The 26,194-nt window shown below is 40.6% G+C and overlaps 1 protein-coding gene across 1 annotated transcript in view; it reads left to right on the forward strand.

The window, feature by feature from the left end:
* The first annotated feature begins 3,263 nt into the window (after positions 1 to 3,263).
* The window catches only part of RYBP (RING1 and YY1 binding protein), a 73,791-nt gene continuing 50,860 nt past the window's right edge, over positions 3,264 to 26,194 (forward strand). Inside the window, exons 1-2 of the mRNA XM_024244843.3 lie at positions 3,264 to 3,481; positions 4,230 to 4,355. Coding sequence (XP_024100611.1) covers positions 3,450 to 3,481; positions 4,230 to 4,355 — 158 coding nt within the window. The 5' untranslated portion in view covers positions 3,264 to 3,449. The remainder of the gene's footprint in view (positions 3,482 to 4,229; positions 4,356 to 26,194) is intronic.

Genomic DNA, 26,194 nt, shown 5'->3' on the forward strand with positions numbered 1-26,194 from the left:
AAACATTTATACTGGACATTTCTTGGCCAGTGCTTCTAACAAGCATCTACACTAAAACCATGGGTTTCAAACAATTTTTTTTTTCTCTTTGAAGCAGAGTCTCACTCTGTTGCCCAGGCGGGAGTGCAGTGGTGTGATCTCATCTCACTACAACCTCCGCCTCCTGTGCTCAAGTGATCTTCCCACCTCAGCCTCCCAAGTAGCTGGGACTACAGGAGTGCACCACCATGCCTGGCTAAATTTTGTATTTTTAGTAGAGACAGGGCTTCACCATGTTGGCCAGGTTGGTCTCAAACTCTTGGCCTCAAGTGAAACATTTGCCTCGGCCTCCCAATCAAATAATTTTTAAAGCAGTAGAACCCTTTTGTCAAATGAAATATGAAACGGAGGTTCAAGGGAGGAAACAGAGGAGCAGGGACTGGCTGGCAACTCTCACTGTTACTCTCACCCCACACTGGTCCAAGATGACATCTTAGAGGAAGATTAGTTCCCCACCCAGCTCAGCCTCCAAACCCCACTCCAGAATCACAGTACGCTCTGCCTAGAGCCACAGCACTCTGGAGCACACTGTACCAGAAATAGTCCTATTTGGCTCATACAACTACAAGGAGACTTTCAATAGATATTTGCCTCCAACATCTGAATGAAATTAGAGCCTCTAAAGTTACAACCACATGGTGATCCTTGGGTCTGATAAGTTCCTAGAGATTAGTCCTCTACTCTGAAATTGTTTTTTTAAACACTTTTTTTGGTTTTTTGGTTTTTTTTTTTTTGAGACGGAGTCCTGCTCTGTCGCCCAGGCTGGAGTGTAATGGCAAGATCTTGGCTCACTGCAACCTCCGTCTCCCTGGTTCCAGCAATTCTCCTGCCTCAGCCTACCGAGTAGCTGGGATTACAGGCACCCACCACCACGCCCAGCTAATTTTTTTTATTTTTAGTAGAGACAGGGTTTCACCATGTTGGCCAGGCTGGTCTCGAACTCCTGACCTCAGGTGATCCACCCACCTTGGCCTCCCAAAGTGCTGGGATTAAAGGTGTGAGCCACCGTGCCTGGCCCTTCTTAAACACATTTGTAAAAACTTTTTCTTTTTTGAAAAGATAACACAAGACAAAGATACAAAAAGACATACTAAAACAGTCAGTCTCCTATGGATAAATTACAGTGTATTTGCAATGGAATTCTACACACTTAAGCAAACAAACAAAAATGAACTATTGATGTAGGCAACAACGTGGATGGATATCACAGATATGCTGAGCGAAAGGTGCCAGCCAGACACAAGAGTACAGACCATATGACCCCCCGTATATGACCTTAAAGAACAGGCAAAACTAATCTTTGGTGACAGAAGTCGGAATTGTGGTTACTTAAGTGAGGGATGACTCATTGGGAGGATAAAATGTTTTATTGTTCTAATGGTGGAAAGAGGGGTGTAGATGTATGCGCTAAGCTGCACTGTGAAAATTTGTGTATTTTATTCTATGTATAGAATAATAACAAAGTCTCTTTTCCACTACTATGGCTCCCAGCTACCTCCCCGGAGGCCACTCTTCCAGTGAGGATTTCTTAGTGCCCCGTTTCTTTCACCACCTTCATGCCAGGGGCAGAGTCCTGGGAGCATGCCAGGGAGACACCAGAGGCCAAGGCTGCTCCATGGCGCAGCTGCACGGGGCCATGGCTTGTGTACATACCCTTAGGCTTTCTACGGCCCTTTTACCCCTAGAACCCTATCCCTCTCTCTTCCTCTTCCTTCTTTCATCCCTCCCCTAAGGAGACAGCTGTGGCATTGAGGCCTTGAGAGGTTGCTGACCCTTGCTAAACAGTGTTGCTTCTCCTGGCCCTCCTGGGTGCGCCTGCCTGGAGAGGACACTGCGTGCTGATCAAACTTATTGTTGACACATTCATTTTCCGTTTCATTCTCTCCCTTCTGATCCCTGGACTGATCTCTAGGAATTTCTGCTCCCTGGGTGCTCAGTCTCAGTGAGCTTCCCTGGTCGCAAGCCCTAATATGCTTCCCTTCCATGGGGCAGTCCTGATAACAACCTATTTTATATTTGCATATAAACCTGGCTGAGGGTCTGTCTTATCTCCAATCCCCCCACCCCCGGGCCCCAACTCCTAGCAGCATTCTAAGACTCCGTCCCTCCCCTAACCTGGGGCTTCAGCACAGCCGTGTCTGTGTCTTTTATCATCTGGGGTCCTCCTCCTACCAGATCTCCCGGCCTGAGGACAGAGGGTCCTGAGTCACGTTCAAGTCAATTTGGCAAGCGTTTTTGGAGCAGGGCAGAAAATGAAGGGCACTACCCCTGTTCCTCGACTTCAAAAATCGAACGCGGGGGAAATAGTGCACAATTCAGGCCCAGTTATAATAGCTCCTAATACCCAATATCTTGTTTTGGTCCTTCGGGAATACCAGGCATCCATCAGCGAACCTTCCATGCACGATTTCTCTGAATTTTCAAAACAACCCTGGGAGGATTGGCCCCATTTTGGAGATGAAGGAGCTGAGGCACGAGGTTTTAATGCGCGCATGTGGTCGCCAGAATTTGAATAGCAACTTCCCTGAGGAAACGCCCTATTTAGACTCTAGGGGAGAGGAGGATCCCAGGAGGAGTCCGCCAGCAGAAGCTCAGAGTCTGGCCTGGGGGCATTTAGTTATGCCACACCCTTTCTGCACTGTTCCCTCCCGCGTCAGGGGCCTGACAGGGAGGGGGTCTCCGCCGGAGGCAGGGACTTCAGAAGAGGCAAATACAAAGCTCCGCATGGCAGAGGAACAGAAGGGCGCGGGGGAACGCGGTCCAAAGGAGGACCTTGTCGGCCCCCAGGGCACTGCAAGCCTCGAGGCGCTGCGAGCGGTGAGGCTGTTGCAAGCTCCCGCGGCGCGCGCAAACTGCGTGGAACTACTTCCCCGGGGCGGCTTCGGGGCCGGGGTCCCGGCAACAGCCTCACGGGGAGCCGTGCGGGGCCCGAAGCCAGTTGCCAGCTCCCGGGCGCGGCCACGTGCGCCCCGCCGGGCTTGCACGCTCCGCCGCGCCGGGTCGCGGGGCCACCGACAGGCACGCGCGCCCCAAGCGCGCACACACTCCCGGGCACGCACACCGACGGCCCGGCCCACGTCCGCCACGCCCCGCCTTCCCCCGCGCCCCGCCTCCGCCCTCGCGGCGCCGGCCGCCGCCCTCCCATTGGCCACACGGCGTGTGACGCGCGGCGCCAGACCCCGCCCCTCGTCAGTCACTCGGCGGAGGCGGCGCTGGCGGGGACTAGTCTCGTCCGGAGACTGGCAGCGGCGGCGGCGGCGGCGGCGGCGGCCGGAGCTCGAGCCCCAGCGGCTGAGGGCGGGCGGGCGCGGGGGAGGGAGGGGGGCCGGTCCGCGACGACTCCCCGGACGGCGTTTCTCCTCCGAGCGGCGCCGGTTTCGGCTTGGGGGGGGCGGGGGTACAGCCCATCCATGACCATGGGCGACAAGAAGAGCCCGACCAGGTACCTGCTCCGAGCGGAGGGGGCAGAAGGGGAGGGAGGGCTGGGGGCGGGCGGGGGCCGGCGACGACTAGGCCCCGGAGCCACCCGGGGCGGGGGGAGGCGCTGCTAAGATGGAGATCCGGGGGCGGGGGGAGGCGGCGGGCGGTGGCGGCGGCGGCGGCGGGAGGCGGTGTCGCTCTCGCTCGGGGCCGGCGGCCGTGCGCGCCGCAGCCATGGCGGCTCCTCGTCAGCCGCCCTCCGCCGCCGCCGCCGCCGCCGCCACTCCTCCCAGACAAAGGGAGATTTAACCAGGTGGGGAGGGAGGGAGGGCGCGAGCTTGGGAGTGGAGAGGGAAGGAGCCGGCCCACTCCCAGTCGCCGGCCTCGGGCTGCCTCTGCGCGCCCCCTCCAGATCCGGCCCGCGGCTCCCCTCCCGGCCCCCCCAGCCCCACGCTCAAGTCCACAAGTCCGCCCGCTTCCTGCGCCTGCCGCGGCCCTTCCCGGGGCGCCGCCGCCACCGCCTGGTGTGCGAGGCTATCCGGCCCGGGCCCGGGGCTTGCAGGGTGCCAGTGGGGGCGCCCGGTTCCCTTCCTTGCTCTCTCTTCAGTCCCCGGAAGGGGTGGGTGGGTGGTCGCCCGAGCGAAGTTTCCAGCACTGGATTCCTGCGAAATTACGACGGCTCACCCGCGCCTGTGTTTTGCTGTCTCTCCCCCGTTTTCCTGCTCCCTGCCTCTTCCCTCCCTTTTCCCCCACTCTCCACTCCTCCGAAGGCCAAAAAGACAAGCGAAACCTGCCGCAGACGAAGGGTTTTGGGATTGTAGCGTCTGCACCTTCAGAAACAGTGCTGAAGCCTTTAAATGCAGCATCTGCGATGTGAGGAAAGGCACCTCCACCAGGTACTTGAAGATCTGTGTTACCTTTTGTTAAAGGACTTTTTTTTTTTTTTTTTTTTAAGTGAGAGAGAGGGTAGTGAGCCTTACTTTCTGCCCTTTTTCCAACTTGTTGATTACGGCTTTTTTTGCATTTGCGGGTGGGTTGTGTGTGTTTTTGGGTTGAGTGTATTAAGTGTTGGGTGAAAAGCCTTGTGTTCACTAAATGATTTGTGGGAGGGAATTTTTCTAGGTTTTCATCTTATTTCAAACAGACACTGGATTTATTTGACACTTGTGTCTATTGGCTTATTGGTATTGGCTGGGGAAGAGAGGAAGCAGTACTATCGCTATGGATTGTAGGACATAGACCTTTTATATTTTTGCCACGTGTAGAATGGTTTTAATTTGCCTGTCCCGAGTTACTTTTCTCTTGTCTGAGAAATTTAGTGGGGTAGTAAGGCTGGCTGTGCTTTTCCTGTCTTGAGCTGCAAATGTCTGTTACTTTCTTGCACTTGAAAATAAATGTCGGTATTTGATAAAGTAAGTGCATTTTGTGGGAGGCTGAGCTGTCAGTTTTTTTTTTCTTTGACTAGCTTATGTGGGGTGGTGATGGGGGACGATTTTGTAAAATGGTGAAATGAGCAGTGACTGTGGAAGTTTGTGTTTAAAGCTCTATTATGATGAAAAGAATGTTGAAAGAATTCCTTTTCATTTTGATGAAGGTCGTAAACTGCATGTGATATTAAAACGAGTTGAACTACTTTAGATTTAACATTCATAAATACTTGGATAAAATGTCAAGACTGATGTTGTAGTCTTTCGGTCATCTTTTAATTTATGTCTGGAATTTGTTTCATTGGCGTTAGAGTTTAAAGTTAAACTGTTCTTGGTGTCATTTAATGAAGAGGCATTGGGTGTGTGTGAGAGACAGAATGAGTTTTTGATGGATCCTTTAGAACATTACAGTTGATTGCCAAAAGTCTCATTTTATCAGGTACTTATTTTTGAATTGGTGACATTCCAGTATGACTGTGTAGTAGTACTTCACAGTTCCAACTGGATATTGTTCTTTGATTAGATGAGTATGTCATGTTAAGGTTTCATTGGTTTATTTATACTTGGGATTAAATAGGATTATTGGGCAACCTAAAATAATCTAACTCTGAGATTAATTGGCCTAATTATTGTTTCTGTGAATTGCCCTCTTTGAATGATGAGACCTTTGAATAAAAATAATCAAAAACTAAAAATATTACTCCATACGTTGTTTTAAGTAAATTTTTGTCGGTGTTTTGTATTATCATGGAATGTATCTGAAGTAAAAAACACGCATCAGTAGTTTCATAGATTTTGTTTTGCTGTCTGAAATAGGGAATTCCATCAAATGGCATGAAAGTTTTTAGAAATGTATTTGTTATTTAAAGCAGTAGTGATTGTATATTATTTATGAGTAATGTTTTTTACATGTAGAATCCCTCAGAGGCCAAACCTCTTTATTGTGGTTTTGCTTTGAGTGTTACCGTAGATGGTGTTCAAGTAAATGATTAGGAAACTCCTAAGAACTTGAGAACATTACTGGTGAAGAGAAACGTAAACCAAATTCAAAAGTTTATGTCTGATTTATTGCTGGGAATGATTATCTCATAATGAAGTGCATTTCAGTTTTTAACATGTATTTTAAAAAACCTTACTCATCAGTTTTTTGGAAGCACATGGAAGGTGTTGACTTTTAAAAAAGGTATGTATATATGTTTAAAGTTTTTTCAGAGCCACAGATGACTGTTGACACTTAGTTAAAAATACTGAATTATTCACAATGAAAATATTTTAGAGTCGATTCAGGAACAGGGAAAGGCATCTACTTTAAGGATCTTCGAGTAATTTTCTGATGTCATTTAATAGAATTTGAATACAGCTGTAACAGGTGTGAGGACTGAAAACTGTGTCCATTCATGACACTCTTAGCTGGCCACAGTTGGTTTCATTTTGGTTATTGTCAATATTTTGGTGTTTTAGATCTTTTCAAAAGTCATCATTGGTTGGAATGCAAATAACGTTTTGGTTTTCCTACGTTATGAACAGGTTTTATGTGGAGAAGTGAGTTTGACAGGTTTTCATCCTATCCTGTCTTGTGTGTTAACTGTTGATTAATCCCTTTGTGATACTGGTTACTGCCATGTTTTTTTCTTGGCCCTCGTATTTTTTTTGTACCTCAAAGGTTTGAATATGAACTTGACATTTTCTATCTTGTGTAGTTTTAATCAGACTTGGTATTGATTGATGGCAGTAGAAAACTTGTGTTTTGGATGCTGGGTAATAGGCAAATATTTGTGATTTTTAGAATAATTTGTTTCGTGGCACAGAAATTGTGTTTTATTGCTCTGAGCTGGGGTTATGTATTTTAACAATTCTAGCTAGTTGGCTAGCCGGTGGTTATTTTGCAGTTTTTGATCATTCTCGTCACTGTCACCATCATCTACCAGTCAACCAAGGAAACCACCTATGACTTAGTGGTGGGCCGGTATGATGGAGAACTATATTTGCCCTTTGAGGGTAGAGTTGATACTGCTGATGTGATTGGGAAAATACTGCCATTCGTCTAAAGAACACTTATTAAATTCGTAGGATATGAAAGATGCTGCTGAAGGGATTGGAGAGAGGAGAGGGGAGTGTTAAAATGTTGATAAGCCATGTATGGGAATGACCATAATTCCAATTATAAAGGCTGTATGGAAGCAGGGGTCTGGCTTAGGGAATCAGTTAGAAGGATTCCTTCTCCATTTCTTTTGGACAAAGAGAATTACAAACTCACCTGTCACCTTTTCACTATTACCATGTACGTCAGATATTTTTAGTTCTGCAGGTGGAATTGTTAAGGTGATTGAGAATGAGGTCTTTTTTTTCTTTTTGGAGCAGCAATAGAGCAGAATGAAAGGTGAGATGGTCTTAAGGAATCTGTTAAGGGAAGAAGGTGGCCTAGGCTGTGTGGAGGTTCAGGGGCAGCAGGAGAGATCTATATTTTAGACGTATTATCAATATGTGTTGGGTGTCTTTGATTCTTTGATAAACTTGTTTTTCTAACTAGACTGTCCACTCTTTATGCCTTTTCTGGTTATATATATATCTTTTTGTTTGGAGACAGGGTCTTTCTCTGTCACGCAAGCTAGAGTGCAGTGGCATGATCATGGCTCACTACAGCCTCAACCTCTGTGGCTCAAGCGATTCTTCCACCTGAACCTCCTGAGCAGCTGGGACTATGGGTGTGCACCACCACATCCGGCAAAGTTTTGTTATTTTTGTAGAGACAATGTTTCACCCTGTTGCCCAGGCTGGTCTTGAACTCCTGGCCTCAAGTGATCGTCCTGCCTTGCAGGAGTGAGTGATAATTTACTTATAACACCCATTGTAAGTGTGCAAATGAGTGATTTCTAGTCATTTTAAAGAGTTGTGCAGCCATCACTGCAACCCAGTTTTAGAACATTTCCATCATGTCAAATGGTTTCCTTATATCCATTCTGTAAGTCTAACACAACAGAATGGAGAAGTCATGGGCAACAGGTTGCTTCCCTACCATGCTGATGTACCCTGAGCCTTTCAAGGTAGAAAATAAAAGAGTACATGTTAGAATGTGTGTGTAAGGTGGCAAGTGGCTGGGGGAGAAACACTGTCCCTTTCTTAAGTGGTAAAGTAGTATTTCCCATCCTGCTTTGCCAGTCTCAAGAAAGAGGATACCAGCTTTTAAAAGTAGAAGAAAAAAACTACAAATGCATGAATGTACTCAACTGTGTGTGTGTGTGTGTGTTTTTTCTTTGTATTTTCCACCTTCCTACACTTCCAGCTGATTTTTTTTGTTGTGGTGGTAGTTTTTTTTTTTTTTAATGAAGAGACAGGGTCTTGCTATGTTGCTCAGGTTGGTCTTGAATTCCTGGCCTCAAGGGATCCTCCTCCCTTGGCCTCCCAAAGTGCTGGGATTTGCCCAGCCCCTAACTGTTGTTTTGTTAAGTTGCATTTCTCAAGATTGGGCAGAGTAGCTTCCTAGACTTGGTGATTTAATTTTACTTTTGTGGTCTTGTTATTTCTCTGCATTCAATGTTACCTTAATTGTAAAATAAAAATTACCAAGACATTGCTGAATATAGTTGCTGATTAGTGTTCCCTTGATAGTAGTCCTGCATTTTTACTTTCAGCTACTGCTTAATCACATTCATTTGCAAAATTGGAAAATTTTTACTTTGGCTAATTACCATAGGTTTAGAACTTTCTGGTCTTCAACTCCAGAAATGTATCACTGTGTTGAGATCATGTTTTATTTCATCCCTGTTTATTTGAATACTGCGCCTCTGAAAAGTTGACTGTTTTTGGAGCTTTTATAGACAAGTATGTGAGGAAATTACTTTAGGTGTAGAATAAAATTGTGTAGAAATAATTATCTTTGAAAAAATTTGGTATTCAGGATATTGAATTGGAAGTGTTGAAGAAGCAGCTGTTTTGTGTGTAACATGTTTCTCTTGTTTAACTTACCAGTTTTTTGCAGTTGTAGCTTTGAACTATCCATCCCGCCCTTAAATTTAGATACCCTGACAACCCAAAATCTCTTGAATTGTAATGAAGTACTTTAGTAGAAGTTTTATGGAAAACACGACATAGTTATGATCTTTGCTGAAAGCTTCAAAAAGGCATCATCCTGTGATGCTTTTTAGGTAGAAAAACTCCCAGAAGTAAGATAAGGTACCTACGCTGGGCAAAGCCCAAGCCTCTTACTCATGTTTCCTGGTAATCCACAGCAGTGGTTTTGCTCCTTTCATCACATTGTTTTTGTTTTAGTGTTTGTCTTTCATAAAAATTCTCCATAAAAATACATAAAAATTACCTGTCTTCCAAATCAAACTTTTATCAAACCTTCCAAGCTGAAAGCTGGTACAATTTAAGATCATTCTTACCCAGGAACAGAGTAATAATTTATTTTCTGTTTACTGTTGCATTGGACTTACTGATTTATTGGTAGTGACTTGATCTTATGTGTACTTGGTGACCTTAAAGTAAATTACCTGGGTAGTTGTGGTCATTTGACAAGTTTTTATTGAGCACACAGCCATTTGCGCTCTCAATGTACGGTGGTATTAAAAACAGACCAGGTCCCTGTTCTTACGGAGCTTAAAATACTATGGACGGGAAGAGAAAATAAACAAATGAACAGAAAAATAACAATTTCAGCTGGCGACAAGTGCTACGAAGAATTTAGAGCAGGATAAGGAACTACAGAGTGATGAGAACTGGGTGGAGTGACTGCTTTATAGACAATGTTGAGATAATGCATTTAATTTTTTAGGAAAAAGTAATGCTGCTTCCTTTTGGAGCCAGGGATAATTCTTATGTAGGTTTACCTGTGCCATTTAGCTCATTTGGTTGGGGGACAGACAGCTTTTAGATTTGGAGCCCTTGTGCATAGGCTGCTAAACTTATAAACTTAGTTACATGTTGTAGACTAAACCTGGGCCAGCTAATTTACTAGTATTGTTAGTCATTAGGATGGGAGATTATGAATGGATTCACTTACATATGATTTATTCATGTGGCATCTATTAGTTGTGTATTTCAGTAGGTGCTGAAGAAAATTCCAAGATTAAGAAACTTTCTCAAGTAGCTGTAGTTTACCAAAATAGCTATCAGAACTAATTCGGTTCATTAGGACTTTCAGTAAATAGTAGGTCTCTCGTGTCCTAAATGACTTGAGCTAATACATTCTGCAGTCTTTCTTGCACTTGTTTTCTCTTTTGCCTCATCACCCATGCTTTTTCTCTTTGTGGCATCTTCTGTGTTACTTTTCATAACTAGTACTCCCACTTCCCTTTTTACCTATAGATATAAACTTTTTCAACTGTCACATACATAGAAGGGCACAAATCGTAAGTATAAGGATTTGATAAAGTTTTGCAGAATGAGCATACCTTTGCAACTGGCACCCAGATTGATTTTTTTTTTTTTTTTGGAGACAGGTATCTGGCTCTGTTGCCCAGGCTAGAGTGTGGTGGTGTAATCACAGCTCACTGTAGCCCCTACTTTGAGGCCCAAGTGATCCTCTCACCTCAGCCTCCTGAGTAGTTGGGACCATAGACATGTGCCACCATGCCTGGCACATTTTTAAGAGCTTTTTTTTTTTTTTTTTTTTGTGAGACAGGGTCTCCCTATGTTGCCTAGGCTAGTCTCTAATTTCTGGGCTCAAGCGATCCTCCCGCCTCAGCCTCCCAAAGAGTTGGTATTATAGGCATGAGCCACTGTGCTGGCTTGCACCTAGATTCTTAAAGAGAACATTACTAGAACATTACCGGAAGCCCCTTTGTGCACTGTGCCCTGTGGGCCACTTCTCCCACCCCATTCCTGTCTTTTAATACTAGAGATCAGTTGTGCTTGTTTTTGAACTTTATGTGAGTGGAGTATGCTATGTATACAGTACACAGTAAATACCATATGTACCACTGCGTATATACAGTATACTCCACAGTGAGTGAAACAAGCCAGACTCAGAAGCGTACATACTGTATGTACCACTTTGCTTAGTAGCCACAGTGTATGCACCATGGTACATACATATACTTCTGAATCTGGCTTGTTTCACTCATGGTTAGGTGTGCAGGATCATCCATGTTGTTGTGTGCAGTTCTTGCTTATTTTACCAGTCTGTTTTATCCTAAGAATATCTTTGGCATTCAACTCTGCATGCAGACCCTTCCTTACACGTTCTAGAGAGAGGACCTGTCTTCACCCTGTGTGTATTACCCTCATACTTGAACAGCTGTCTCCTCCAGGCATCATTGTGCAAAAGGAATGAAACCCGGTGTGTGCAGCTTTTTTAGAGGACGTAAAAGGAGTCAGCTCTTGCCTCTCATCAATAGTATTGTTTATCAGTCATTTCTCTTTTGAGGCATTGGTTGAATAAATGGGAAAATTCCTGCTTTCAAGGAACTTAGCAGACTTGTTGACAGATAAGACCATAAGAAGAAAGTCAGTCAAGTACCCAGTGATGTGAACGCCATGGTATGAGCAAGTGCATAATAGAGACCACAAGTGCTTTTTAGAAGTTAGAGAGAGTCATTCTCTGGGGCTTCCTCAGGAAAATCCTCACTGAATCTGGAATCTAAACTGGGCCTTGTGATTCTTGGATGTAGGGTTTGTTGTATAGGTTGATACAAGTTACTTATTAATAGTTGTTTGCCCCCCTCCCTATTCACTATCTTTAGGTGATGATGTCCGCACCTTTCCACATCTCCTCAGGAGCTGGTGATTCCCATATACTATTTGTTAACCTGCATCACCGCTCCCATGCACACAAACACAGGACAAACAAATCCAGCTGCTTCCTGGCATCTCTACTTGAACAACTTAAAGGCAATTCAGATCCCACAGGGTGAAAAGCTGAATTCATCTATCAGAGTGTTTTCTAAAATCCCAAATAGATTATGTCCCATTCCTGCTTAAAATGATCTCCTGATTCTCATTGCCTTTTGGATAAAATCCAATCCTGAGTATCACAAGGGGCTTGTGATTTGGTCCTTTTCTGTGTCATTCTTTGGAATTTCTGGAAGCAGCCTATCATCGCTTCATCTGATACACAGAGTTTGTGTGTGTTATGCCTCCATACACAGTTTGTGTGTGTTATGCCAAACTGCTTGGTGTTTTCCAACCGTGGACCATGATATCTCACTTCCTTACCTTACCTTCATATGCTTTTCCTTTGTGTCTTCTTCTGAAATGCTTCTTCCTTTTGTCCAGGCCGACTCCTGTTTGTCTGAGACGTGTCTCAGGAAGCCTTTCCGTTCCCCTCCAGTCATTCATACCTCTGTCATAACACATAGACTGTATTTTTAATTTGATTTCCAATCTGTCTCTTTTAGGTTGTCATCTTTTTTGAGGGCAAGACCTTTTTTTTTCATAGCTTTAGTTTGCTGTGTCTGTTACAGTGCCAGGCATTTGGTAGGGGTGGAGTAAGTGTATACAGAATAAATGAAGACTGGGAGGAGGAGTTCCAGTTAAGAGTTCTAATAAATAACTGTTTTTTCAAAATCTTGGGGCTTTCATCTGTGTGTTGAATGTTACTGGATTAGGGGAAAGATGTCTTTATGAAGTGTGCCCTTAAAACTAGTATTCGGTCTTTCTGTTACAGTTCCCTACTCCCCGCCCCACACCACCCCTAAAAAAAAACAAGTACTAGAAGTTAAACACAGAACTGTAGCCTTGGAGGCTGTAGGCAGTGCATTTAAAGTACTTCTGGAGTGGTTTTGAGCTTCAGAGCATTGACACACTTCCCTAAATAACTGTGACAATTCTTTCTATTTGCTCTTGCCCATCGGTGATTTCATTGGCCAGTAGTCATATTGGAAAGTCTGATAATAAAGCAGGGGATCAGTCATGTGGTACCAAACCAGTTGTGGGGAATGTTGGATGTGTTAAGATGTGATAAGCAACTACATTCCTGTTTGTAAACTGGCATCTGTGGCGGTTTAAAAATGGTGGCAAAACCATTTTGAGTATTGTTGGAAATGTTATCTGTTGTTCTGCCATGTTAATATACCTATAAGTTGGTAGTTGCGTCTTGTACCCTTGATAGTCATACTTTGTACATTGTGTATGCCACTATTCTGTTGAGTAATTTGGATTAATTACTTTGGTTAGATTGGTCTTGATTCATTCACTACACTCATTTATTTAGCTGTATTTTCAGTTCCATGCAGTGAGTGACACAGACTGTGGTGCCAAAAAGGAATTCTCAGTAAGGGCAATGCACATAAATTACTGTGTTACTCAGAAATCATGAATAGTTGAAATCACAAGGTAAACGGTGAAAATTTTGTTTTTAAATAGGATTAGATATGACTTTCTCCCCTCCTTTCCTCCCTCTGTCAATTTAGGAAATCTACTTAAATTGTCCTGTGGTGGGGAAAAGAAACTCGTGGAAGGAATATGTTAAAAAAGCGTCTTTCTTAAGATGTATTCAAAATATTTTTCTCTACAATTTAAGAGCATTAGCAAATACAACCTAGGATGAAACTTTAACAGCCTTTGAGAGGGACAAGAAATGAAATTAAGGGTGATATATGATGCCAGTATCATCGGTGTATTGGATCTCATAATACATACAATACATGGTAGTCAGTCATAGGGAGAAAACAAACCTGGTGGCTGCTTTCTAAGAACAAATCAGATTTCTTGTGTAGCTATGTGGTTTAACTGTTCTTGTCCTTCTTTTACAAAACTAAACAGGTTTAATATCATAAGTGCTACAGAAATAGTCAGGATTGCAATAATTAGGAATCTAGCTCAAACTACCTTAAGTCAAAAAAGCCAAAAATTTACTGGCCCACATAGCCAATGAGAGAAGGTTGATGTTTAAACTCAGGGAAACAGGAAGAACTGCAAGAATCAGAACTCCTGTCACTTGACTAGTCCCTAGATTAAAACAGAAAAACAAAGGTCACCCATCATCCTGCCATTCAGAATTATTTATTGAGCAGTTTGTTCATTGACTTCACATATTTGAGTAACTACAGTTTTCCAGGTGCTTTGCTTTAATAATGATATTTCATTGAATTTTCAAAATGATGGTTCCATATGGGAGTGGGAATTATGCTATGTGTTATATGAAACAAATTGAATTTGATTTTTAAAGGCATGTATTCTGGCCTGTTGGTTGATAGAGTTCATTTTGATTTTTTCTTCTAGGGGAGAAGTTTTATGAACACTTAATGGTTTTAGAGTTCTATTTGTAGAAAATAAAGATAAAATCCAGATTTCTTTCAGGATTATTTTCATTTTGGGAAGAACTGAAACATTGGATTCTTAATATCTATAGCATAATTAACTTTGCCCAAATCTTCCATTAAAGAAAAATTATATATACAAGAGAACCCACACTTAATATTTTTGTTGTAAATTTGTTTAGAGTGCTGGTTCTCAAACTTCAGCATGTTATCAGAATCACTTGGAAGACTTCTTCAACACATTGCTGAGTCCCATTCCCAGAGGTTCAGAAAATTAGATGTTGACATTTTCAAAGTGAGCTTAAGAGAAGTAAGTGGTCTACATTTATAGGAACCATGTTTTTGGCATTTGAGGTGATTCCTTAATTGATGAAAACATTGTGCAAAGTATAGGAGTGTTTATAAGTTAGGGAACCATATCAATTAAACTCTATCTTTTTGCATTCTAAAATCATCTATCTTGCATTATTAACACTTAGGATTGGATTTCAGATACGTTTAAAAAAAAATCTCATTTCTGGCTCTGATGTGGTGGCTCATGCCTGTTATTCCAGCACTTTGGGAACCTGAAGCAGGAGGCTTGCTTGCTTACAGTTAGGAGTTTGAGACCAGCCTGGGCAACAAAGTGAGAACCCGTCTTTACAAAAATAAAATTAGCTGGGCATGGTGGTGCATACCTGTAATCCCAGCTACTTGAGAGGCTGAGTCAAGAGGATCCCTTGATCTCAGGAGTTCGAGGCTACAGTCATCTATGACTGCGCTCCTATACTCCAGCCTGGACGACAGAGCAAGACCTGGTCTCAAGAAAAAAAAAATCCTATTTTTTTTTTCTTGCATTGCGCAGTAGAGAGATGGAACCAGGTCTTATAATCAGTAAACCAATATTCCAGTAAAAAGCCTGCAAATAATGCAAATAGGTAATAAAAGAACTACAAATTAAGTCTGTAAATATGAGAAATGTATAGCCTTCCCATTACTCAAAGGAATACAAAATAAGATAACTTTTTTTTTTTTGCAAATCAAGTTTTAAAGATTAAAAAAAAAACTTTACTGAGACTGAGAGATAGGCATTCTCATAGACTCTTTGCGAGTATAGGAGTTGATTTACATTTTCTGAATGCTGGTACGGCAGTTGGTATCAAATGCCTTTGAAATATTTGTACCCTGTGATCCAGCAACATAACTTCTAGGAATTTGCTTGACCTGCGTGTAAAAATTTCTGTTACGAATTACATCATTATTACAACAAAAAATTGAAAATGACTGAAATAGGGATCGTTAGGGAATTGCCAAAGTTATGGAACCGCCATGATGGAATATTTTGCAGCTGTTAAAAATGTTTTGTAGGTTTTCATACCTGTCTTTTTTTTTTTTTTTTGAGAGGAAGTCTCACTCTGTTGCCTAGGCTGGAGTGCCGTGGTGCGATCTTGGCTCACGGCAAGCTCCACCTCCCGGGTTCACGCCGTTCTCCTGCCTCAGCCTCCCAAGTAGCCCGGCTACTTTTTTGGTATTTTTAGTAGAGACGGAGTTTCACTGTGTTAGCCAGGATGGTCTCGATCTCCTGACCTCATGATCCGCCTGCCTCGGCCTCCCGAAGTGTTGGGATTACAGGCATGAGCCACCGCACCCAGCCTATACCTGTCGTTTTTTTTGTTTTTTTTGTTTTTTTTTTAAGTTTTCAGATCTGCCACACATTGCTGGTGAGAATATAAAATGGTACATTCCACTTTGGAAAATAGTTTGGCAGTTTCTTACATAATGAAAAATATACTTACCATATGACCTAGCAGTTGCCTCCTGAGCATTTATCCCAGAGAAATGAAAGCTAATGTTCACAAAAAACCTGCCCACAGCTTTATTTGTAATAGCCGCAAACTAGAAAAATCTCACACGTTCTTCAGTAGGTGAATGGTACATTCAAACTATGGAATACTGTTCAGCAACAAAAAGGAACAAACTATGGATACATAGAATAACTTGGGTGGACTCCTGGGGCTTTATGCTGAGTGAAAAAAGCCAATCTTAAAAGGTCTTGTACTATAGGATACCATTAACATTCTTGAAATAACAAAATTACAGAGATAAGAGAACACATTAGTGGTTGCCAGGAGTTAGGACTAGTGGCAGGAGGGAGGGAGATGGATATAACTGTAAAAGGGTAGCAAGAGGAAGATCTTTGTGGTGATGAGATAGGTCTGCATCTTGATTGTAGTGGTAGTTACATGAATCTAAACGTGATAAAGTGGCATAGAACTATATGCATACCTACCAGTGTCAGTTTCCTGGTTTTGACATTGTGTTATCAAGAAGATGCACATGTTGGGAAACTGGGTGGAGATTACGTGGGACCTCTGTGTACCATTTTTGCAACTTCCTGTGAATTTATAATTATTTTCAAAATAGTTAAAAATGTCGAGAACATGTGATGATAAAGGAAAGGGTTCATAATCAGAAAAACAAGTTACAAAATGATAAAATTACATGAAACTAATATTTCATACCATTCATACTAATACATATACCTAGAAGGAATGACAGATAAAAACCTTAACTCTGAGATGGTGGATTCTTTTTTGTATTTCTGTAGTGTATGCATGGATGAGTCAGTATCACTTTTATAGTGATATTGTAGCAATTAGGAAGAAAGCAATTTTCCTAATAGGAAATTTTTAGAATTAATCTGGTTTGGAATATTTAAGTGACAATGTTTTTACATTAAGGGATTAAAATTTTTATCGGGCACACTACTAACTTAGTATTAAAACAGCTGTTAAGATTGGAAAGTATCTGAATGTATTCTTTAAAACATTGTATTTGTAAATTTAAAATTATTTCGTACTCTTCATATATAAGACATTTTGTGTGATGTTCTAAATCAGTGCTATCCAAAAGAAATATATTGTAAGTCACATGTAATTTTAACTTTCTAGTAGTCACAGGAAGAAAGTAAATTAAGCAGGTGAAATTAATTTTAAGAATATGTTTTATTGAACCAATTATATCCAGACTGTTTTTTTAACATGTAACCAGTATTACAGTGAGATAGTTTACATTCTTTTTTTCAAAGAAAGTCTTCAAAATCTAGTATACATTTTAGGGTTACAGCAAAGTTTAGTTCAGACTAACCACATTTCAAGTGCTCAGTAGCCACCTGTGGCTAGTGGGTACCACATTGAAGAAGAGGATGAGTAGTTGGGAGTGAGGGCTTTGATGTCAGACCCAAGTTTGAGTAACAGCAGCTCTGCCATTTGCTCAGCTTGTGACCTTGGGTATGTTACATGAACCTGTGCTTTTGTTTTTCATTTATAAGATAGGGATAATAACTTCTCCATAGTGGTATTATAAGGATTAAATGAGTCAATGTAGGTAGCATGCTTGGCACAGGACTGGGCACAAAATATGTACTGTAAATAGTATATGTTACACAGTGGTAATTTTTTAAATTCCCATATATTGTGTACTGAATTGAATGAGTAACCATTCTAAAAGTGTGACTGATTTCTTAGTAGTAGTAGTGAGTAAATATATAAGCAGTACATGAAATAATCCTTACTTTTTACAATTAAAGTTTTGGGTCCTTTTAAATTATGACTGATTGAATAGACAAATATTTGAGTACTCGTGCAAAATATTGTACCAGCCACTTGAACATTTAGAGGGTAGGTCTTAAGATGATATTCTCAGATATTGTATATTTACATAAGTACTTGACATTTTGCATGCCACTTTTGTGTCTTTTTTTTTTTTTTTCAATGTAATACTCAAAGCAATCCTGAGAGAGAGTTGTTACTCTAACTTTCACAATTGAAGAAGCTGAGTTTCAGAAAAGTAACTTACTTGGTGTCATACCCAGTTAGTAGAATAGAAGACAGGTGATTTAATTAAATGGACAAATTTAATATGATGTTTAAAGTGTTTCAGCTACACTCCTTTGATTCTTTGCCTTCCAACTTTGCCATCTTTTCCAGGACCATTTAAATTAGAGGACAATAAGATGTCATTTGAGGAGTTACCTTGCTCCGAATTATCCTGAGGTTATTAGCCTATTCAGATAATCTATAATGTAAAAAGTCAATATAAGCCTGTATAGATTGGATGATTTATTTTGCTTTTTGCAGTGTTTCTCTTTATAAAGTTGAGTATTCTTCATCCTGTCTTTTGGATACATATACCTATAAAAACGGGCCAAGAATGTGCATTCTGTGCTGACTGCTTTAAAATCGGATTCTTTGAAGTGTAGTTTGTCGTTTCACTTATTCAGGAAATTACACAATTCTTTTAAGGAACTGCGTGCCACCATTAAAATCACTAGTGAAAGGCAGTGAGTTTGTGAATGATTGACTTTCCCAGGGCAGTGGTGCAGTGGAATGCACTTGTTACCTGGGCAGAGTTAGATGGAGCATATTTCATCAGGCGTTCAGGCTGTGTTATAATGTGTAGATTTTGTTTTCACTGTATGCATTGCTGGCTTTATTTCCAGTTTCTTCTCTAGTTAAAATATGGAGGAAGTCACAGGACATCCAGTTTGTTCTTGGGTACTATGGGACAAAATATATGACAGTAAACTATCAGCTCATCTTGGCAAGTACTTTTGGTGTGGACCACTGAAGCATATTTGTAGGAAGGGAGTTACATTTTGGTGCTCAGGATGGGAGTGATGATAGTTTCAAAGATTTCTATCTTGGAAGAGGGATCTCAATGCCTAGGATTTCTGAAAAATTTCACTGTACACAGTTTCTGCTACTGCAATTACGTTATAAATAAATGCTTTAATTATAAGATACAACTTTATATGTGTAAAGATGTGTATACTAGGTTGAGATTTAAAACCGTGGGTTGCAATTAAAGTAAAAGATTCCCTGAAATTCATGGAACTAGACGATGTCTTTCCTTTCCTTCTTTATGTTTTTTTAAAGACAGGGTCTCGCTCTGTTGCCCAGGCTAGAGTGCAGGAGCATGCTCATAGGCCGCTGCAGCCTTGAACTTCTGGGCTTAAGCAATCTTCCCATTTCAGCGTCCCAGGTAGCTAGGACTATAGGCTTGTGCCACCAGGCACAATTTAATTTGGTTAATTTTTTTTTTTTTTTTTTTGTGAAGATGAAGTGTTGATATGTTGCACAGGCTGGTTTTGAACTCCTGGCCTCATGTGATCCTTCTGTCTTGACCTCCCAAAGTGTTGGGATTACAGGCATGAGCCACTGAGCCTGGCCAGAACTAGATAATGTCTATGTCTTTTCCAGTTCTAAAATACTGTGCTATGTCAGTTTGGGCAATTTATCATACAGTAAGATGACTCTTAAAATTTTACAATGCCAAATTACTTGTCTACAAATATATAGAGAAGATAATTTGTCATTTACTCTCCCCCAATGTGTTGTATAGATATTCATGCATTTTGGGACGACTTCTTTTTCTTTCTTTCTTTTTTTTTTTTTTGATGGAGTCTTGCTCTGTTGCCCAAGCTGGAGTGCAGTGGTGCAATCTCGGCTCACTGCAACCTCCACCTCCTGGGTTTAAGCGATTCTCTTCCTTCATCCTCCTGAGTAGCTGGGACTACAGGCGCCTGCCACCATGCCCAGCTGATTTTTGTATTTTTAATAGAGACGAGGTTTTGCCATGTTGGCCAGGCTGGTCTCAAACTCCTGGCCTCAGGTGATCCACCTACCTCGGCCTCCCAAAGTGCTGGGATTACAGGCATGAGCCACCGTGCCTGGCCACATTTCGTGACTTCTGAAGAGGAAAGCTTTATTTTAAAATTTTTTGGTAGTGTTATTTATGTGTAGCTGAATGATTTTCTTATTTAAGTTATAATTAAGGTTTTAATTTTGAAATCTTCATTCAGGGGTTAAGAAATCTTTGCCCCATTCTAAGAAATTAAACTCAATGCAGACTGACCAAAGATGAGATTCAGTCAATCTCCTTTGCAGGATCTCTGAGATGAGGGCTTCAGGACAGAACACCTGGTGTGGAAGGCTAGTGTTTTCAAGTATAAACAGGTGTACTGCAGCCCTAAGGCTGTTGTTAATTAGAGCTTGGTTATATTAATTAAAAGAATGACACTGATACATCTTTTTTTTTGAAAAGTGTTTTTATTACTGAAATGGTTAATACTGAATCATGCTCCACAGCAAAGCTTGGTTCTAATAGAACAGGTGTACATTGGGTGTTTTTCCTGCTTAACATTTATTGATACCCATCCCTAGCATTCAGTCTGATACCAAATTCTGCTGACTTTATTTGTCCAGTATCCCTGTTGCGACTACCTTAATTTAGGTTCACATTATATTTCATTTTTTATTTCAATTCTTAATTACAAGGCTGTATTGCCCAGACCTGTACCGTTGCAGTAGCCTTGAAAGTGTTCTGGCAAGTCTAGTCTGTTGTGCTGCCTAGAGATATCTCTAGAAAGCACATAGATCATGTAGTGTGCTTAAAAAACCCTGGATACTGCCTCAATCCCCAAAGAGGTCTTGCCCTTCTTAGCATGCACTTTCTGGTCAAACTGTTCAGTGTTCCCTGAACATGCTCTTTTTTTATGCCACGGTGCTGCCTGCCACATGTACTTCTAGAACTGCTTGAAGACTTACCTCTTTGCTACCGTGGTAAATGCTAGCTTCTGCTTCAAGACCCAGCTCATGTTAACTCTTTGGGGAAACCTTCCTTGATTTTTTTTTTTTTTTTTTTTTTTGTGACAAGATCTTGCTCCTTTGCCCAGGCTGGAGTGCAGTGGCGTGATCAAAGCCCACTGTAGCCTCAGAACTCCTGGGCTTACGCAATCCTCCCACCTCAGCCTCCCAAGTAGTTTGGACTCTACAAGCATGTGCCACCATACCCAGCTAATTTTTTTCTCTTTTTTTGAGAGATGGGGTCTCCCCCATTTTGTCGAGGCTGGTCTTGAACTCCTGGCCTCAAATGATCCTCCCATTTTGGCCTCCCAGAGTGCTGAGATTACAGGCGTGAGCCATTGCTGGGCCTTGATTTTTGTCTTTTGTGATCATTGAAGCACTTTGTGATATACTTATCGTACCACACAATCATTTTCTACTGGAATTTCGTGTTTACATTTGCTGCTCCATATCCACCCCTGTGTGAGGCTCTCAGGGATAGAGACTATAACCTGTTGTTGAATCTTTAGAGGCAAGGTCTTACTGTGCTGCTTTTGTGTTCTTCAAATGTATTTAGAGGGCAGTCTGTTCTTCTGATTTCTTATTTAAAATGTTTTCTTTTTAAAATAATTGTGTGATGTATTGGTTAACCCCGTCTGCCAAATAGGTTTATTCATTTAAAACCTTTGGGAAATGCCTTGGAAATACTGCTACACTACTTTCCTTTTTCACTTCAGTTTCTAGTTTTACTCTGTGCATCATCTCTTTTGTTACTGTAAAGATGATTCCCTTGATCATCTGTCTCTCTTTGAAGTTCATGCCTGCTTTTCTGTTCGTAGCTGATACAACAGTTGATTGCTAAATAGGATTCTTCTGAAGCAGTGTCTGTTTTAAAACGGTGATCCCTCTTAGTAGGGCTCCCATAGAATGCCTTCTGAAGTTCTCTTCTGCTCTGTGCTCTCTGGCTGAAAGTTTTAGAAACAGAGCGACTAGAGTGGTCTAGAGTCAGAATACAGTGTAAGGAAGCAAAGGGGATGAAAATTGAGAAAATCGTGAAGTCTGTATTCTTCATGAGATTTTGCAGCTGAATAGAATTCAGAATAGTTGTAGTTCTCTTGGGCTAGATAATTGTTTGAACTGATAAATAATTTAGATACCGGAATTTTCTCTCTTCTTTTTCAGGAGCCACCTCCTAGATAATATTCCTCTTCAGCTAGTACTGTTTTATAAATGAAGCCTCTGAATTGTTCATTAGCATTTTCAGAGCTCTTTTATCTAGTAAGTTTTATGAGATAAGACATTCTTCCTGATGAATTGGAATGTTTTGATTAAAATTTTTTTTTATGTTGTAAGTTAATTTATTAGACATTAGTAAGCACTTAATTTTTGGGGCACAGTATGTGCGGAGACTAATGCTCAACTACAAAGTTAGTTTCTCAATAGATGTTATGTAGAAACTTCTGTAATCTCAGTACCTAGTTTACAAAAAATTAGAATTAGGAAATGATCTATATAGAAGTGAATAAATTTAGTACACAGTGACCAGATTGATCCCTAGATTGGGGGATTTTTGCTAATTTAATATTAGATTTAATCCTAATAGTTAAATCAACTGGTAATGCCATGAATAATTTTGATCCTTTTGTGGTTTGAAAGATGTATTTTCAGAATTAATTTTATTACCCTCATAACATGCTCAGGGAACTTTGGTGTAAAGATAATGCGTTGTTTTTCTTGGTGGCCAATATAATCTTTTAAAGTGTACTTTTTAGCTTAGGTATCCCTGGAAGTTTTTGTTCTCAGTTTAATGATCTTGTCAAGTAAATACCACCTAATTATCTATTCCTATTCCGCTATCATTTATCCAGGCAATAGAGTTTTATATTAAATAATGCTTTAGGAATGAGAGATTTATTTTTAATTCCTGTTCAGCTATCTTATCTATAAAGCAAAATTCATACTTAGAGTAGTTTTTATTCTCTAACTTCTCAGTTAATAGGCAGTGTGGTGAAGTGGAAAAACCCTGCAAACTAACATAATGACAAATACATCTTGGATATTTTTGTGTAGTTCTCTTGTCATTTTAACTTTTCTAATCTGCTAATGAATCAGACTTTAGAGGGAAGAGATAAGAGCTGACCTTCTGACTTCCTCCATATAACTGAGTAAACCTATCTGGATTGTAGATTTCATTTCTTTTTTTTTTTTTTTTTTTTTTTGAGACGAAGTTTCACTTTTGTTGCCCAGGGTGGAGTGCAATGGCAGGATCTCAGCTCACCGCAACCTCCGCCTCCTGGTTCAAGCGATTCTCCTGCCTCAGCCTCCCGAGTAGCTGGGATTACAAACGTGCGCCACCATGCCTGGCTAATTTTGTATTTTTAGTAGAGTTGGGGTTTCTGCATTTTGGTCAGGCCGATCTCAAACTCCTGACCTCAGGTGATCCACCTGCCTCAGTCTCCCAAAGAGATGGGACTGCAGGCATGAGCTACCACGCCTGGCTGTAAATTTCATCTATAAGAGAGTGATACTTGTGGTGTTCTTGTGTTTATATATTTTTTCCTCTAAGAAAGTGGGCTTTTTGACTGATGGCTTGTTCTTTAGAGTCATAATATCTTTAGTGTATAGATAAACCAAAATTCTTCTATAGTTCTGTGGTGGAGGACATAATTTGACCTTCAGGTTAGCGAATATTTGCATTGAGATGTGCAATATTTCTTCTGTGTATATGAATGAACACATTTCTGATTCTTGTCACAGGCTGTTTAGAATCAGAGGAAGCAAGGCTTGTTAGTCTCTGCTGCTTTACTGCAAAAGAAATGTGAGAGTGATGAATGCAGAACAATTAGTGTAGCTGCCAGTTTTCAGTTGTCTTATGATTGGAAAGTTCCTCATCTAAACACTAATTTATTTTAATCATTAACCTTTTCATTATTTTCTCCCTCAAAGATGCCCCCCCCCATCAAAAACAAAAACCCACCCAAGCCCTAAAATTAAACCAAAAAAAGACTTCTGGCAAATAAAGTTGATTTGCTTTTCTTTCCTTACCTCTGGCCTTTCAAGATTCAGAGACTCAAAAGTAGTGAAACAAGTCATACTTTTCCCTATATCCTGCCCACAGAAACTTTCAAATGACATGAAGCAAGAAAGAACTAACTAGATAGTTGACTTTTGAGTAAACTCAGGCTTTGTTTCTTCTCTATCTTGTGGTAGATAAGAAAGACTTTGGACCAGATACTGGTGTGAAGATAAGAAGAGTAGGATTACTTTATTGTTGGGAATATGGGAAATATATTCAAAATATATGAAGCTGTGTTCCAGTGTAAATATGCTAGGTTGATTATCTCTTCCAGTCATCATGAAAAGCACTTCATGCCTTAGTGAAACTGGCAACATGGGTTGTTTCTGAAGAGAGATGCATGTTATAATTTATGAGGTGTATTTTTTGTATTTGTGTGTGTAAAGGTAATGATGGTATTCATACTGAATTTACTGCTACAATGTTACAATCTATTGCCAGTTAAAATTACCCAGGAATGAAGATAGAGCATTTTGAAAATACAAGTTAGTGGTAAAATACTTTGTTGTACAAAAATAGAATTTATTTGTTGCATTTCTATACTACATCATCAAATAATATTAAACAATTGGATTTTATCTCCTGATAAAGCTTGTCTAAAGTAAATGCTGTAGACTAATGTGTAATTTTGAATTATTTAGTCTCTGTGTTTAAGAAAATCCAACAAGTATTATACTGCAACCAGCATAAAAACACAGCATTTGCCATCCTCATTTAAAAATTTTCAGCTTTATTAAAGTGTAATTGGCATGTAAGTAACTTCACTTTTAAAATATTACCTGGGAAACTACCACTGTGAAGATAATGATCACATCTGTCACCCCTAAAAGATTTCTCCTGCCTTTTGGTAATTCCTCCTTCCTGTTCCTTTGTCACAGGCAGCCACTAATCTGTTTTCTGTCACTATAGATTAGTTTGCATTTTCTTGAATTTTATATAAATGTAATAGTGTATGCTTTTTTTTTGGTTTGCCTCCTTTCAGTCATCATGGTTGAGATTAATCAGTGTTTATTTTGTTATTGCTGAATAATATTCCATTGGGTGAACAATCTGCAATTTAACTGTCCCTTCACCTGTTGAGGGACATTTGAGTTTTTTGCAGTTTCTAGCTCTTACAGATAGAGCTGTTGTATGCATCCCTAAACAAGTCTTTTGTGTGGACATATGCTTTCACTTCTCTTGAGTAAATACCTAGGAGTGGAATTGCTGGGTATTTTTAACTTTTTAAGAAACAAGCTGTTTCTGAAAGTGGTTGTATCACTTGAAATCCTACCAGCACTGTATGAACTCCAGTTTCTTCATATCCTTGCCGGCCTTGATATGGTCAGTCTGTTTAATTTTAGGCTGGTGGCAGGTGTCTAGTGGTAGAGTAGTTCATTGTGGTTTTATCTTCTGTTTCCCTAATAATTAGTGATGTTGAGCCTGTTCTCACGTGCTTATTTGCCACCTATATTTTTATTTATTTATTTACTTATTTTGAGACGGAGTCTCACTCCGTCGCCCAGGTTGGAGTGCCGTGGCACAATCTTGGCTTACTGCAACCCCTGCCTCCTGGGTTCAAGCGATTCTCCCATGTCAGCCTCCCGAGTAGCTGGGATTACAGGCATGCGTGACCATGTCTGGCTAATTTTTGTATTTTTAGTAGAGATGGGGTTTCGCCATGTTGGCCAGGCTGGTCTCAAACTCCTGGCCTCAAGGGATCCGTCTGCCTTGGCCTCCCAAAGTGCTGGGACCGCAGGTATGAGCCACCGCACCTGGTGGCCCCCTGTACATTTTTTAAGTGTCTTCATATTGTTTACTCATTTTCAATTTGGTTGTTTGGCATTACTGAATTGTCCTTTATCCTAGATTCGTGTATATATTTTGAGAGTGTCTTTTGAAGAGCACACTTAATTTTTGCTTTTTGTGTCATAGTTAAAAAATCATTACCAAACCCAAGAATACTAAGATTTTCTCATAGCTTTACCTTTAGAAGGTTTATAATTTTAGCTCTTATATTAAGTACTTGGATCCATTTTGAGGTAATATTTGAATACATGTTTCTAAGGGTGAGGTAAGTTCATTTTTTTTTTTAAACGTACGGCTATCTAATTGTCCTGGCACCATTTATTGAAAAAAATTACCCTTTTCTTATTGAATTGCCTTTGTATCTTTGAAAATCAATGGGCTGTATATGTGTGTGTCTCTTCATTTTGTTTCATTGATCTTTCTTTACACCAGTACTATTACTTAAATAATGTAGCTTTATAAGTCTTGAAAATTAGGAGAAGTGTAAGACCTTCAGTTCTTTTTAGAGTTATTTTGGATATTCTACATCCTTTGCATCTCCTTTAAAATGTTATAATTAGCTTGTCAATTTTGACACAAAAGGGATGCTGCTGGCATTTCTATTAGGATGCATTGCAGATATAGATACATTTGGGAAAA

Source organism: Pongo abelii, chromosome 2 (genome assembly GCF_028885655.2).
Source record: "Pongo abelii isolate AG06213 chromosome 2, NHGRI_mPonAbe1-v2.0_pri, whole genome shotgun sequence".
Classification (NCBI taxonomy): Eukaryota; Metazoa; Chordata; class Mammalia; order Primates; family Hominidae; genus Pongo; species Pongo abelii.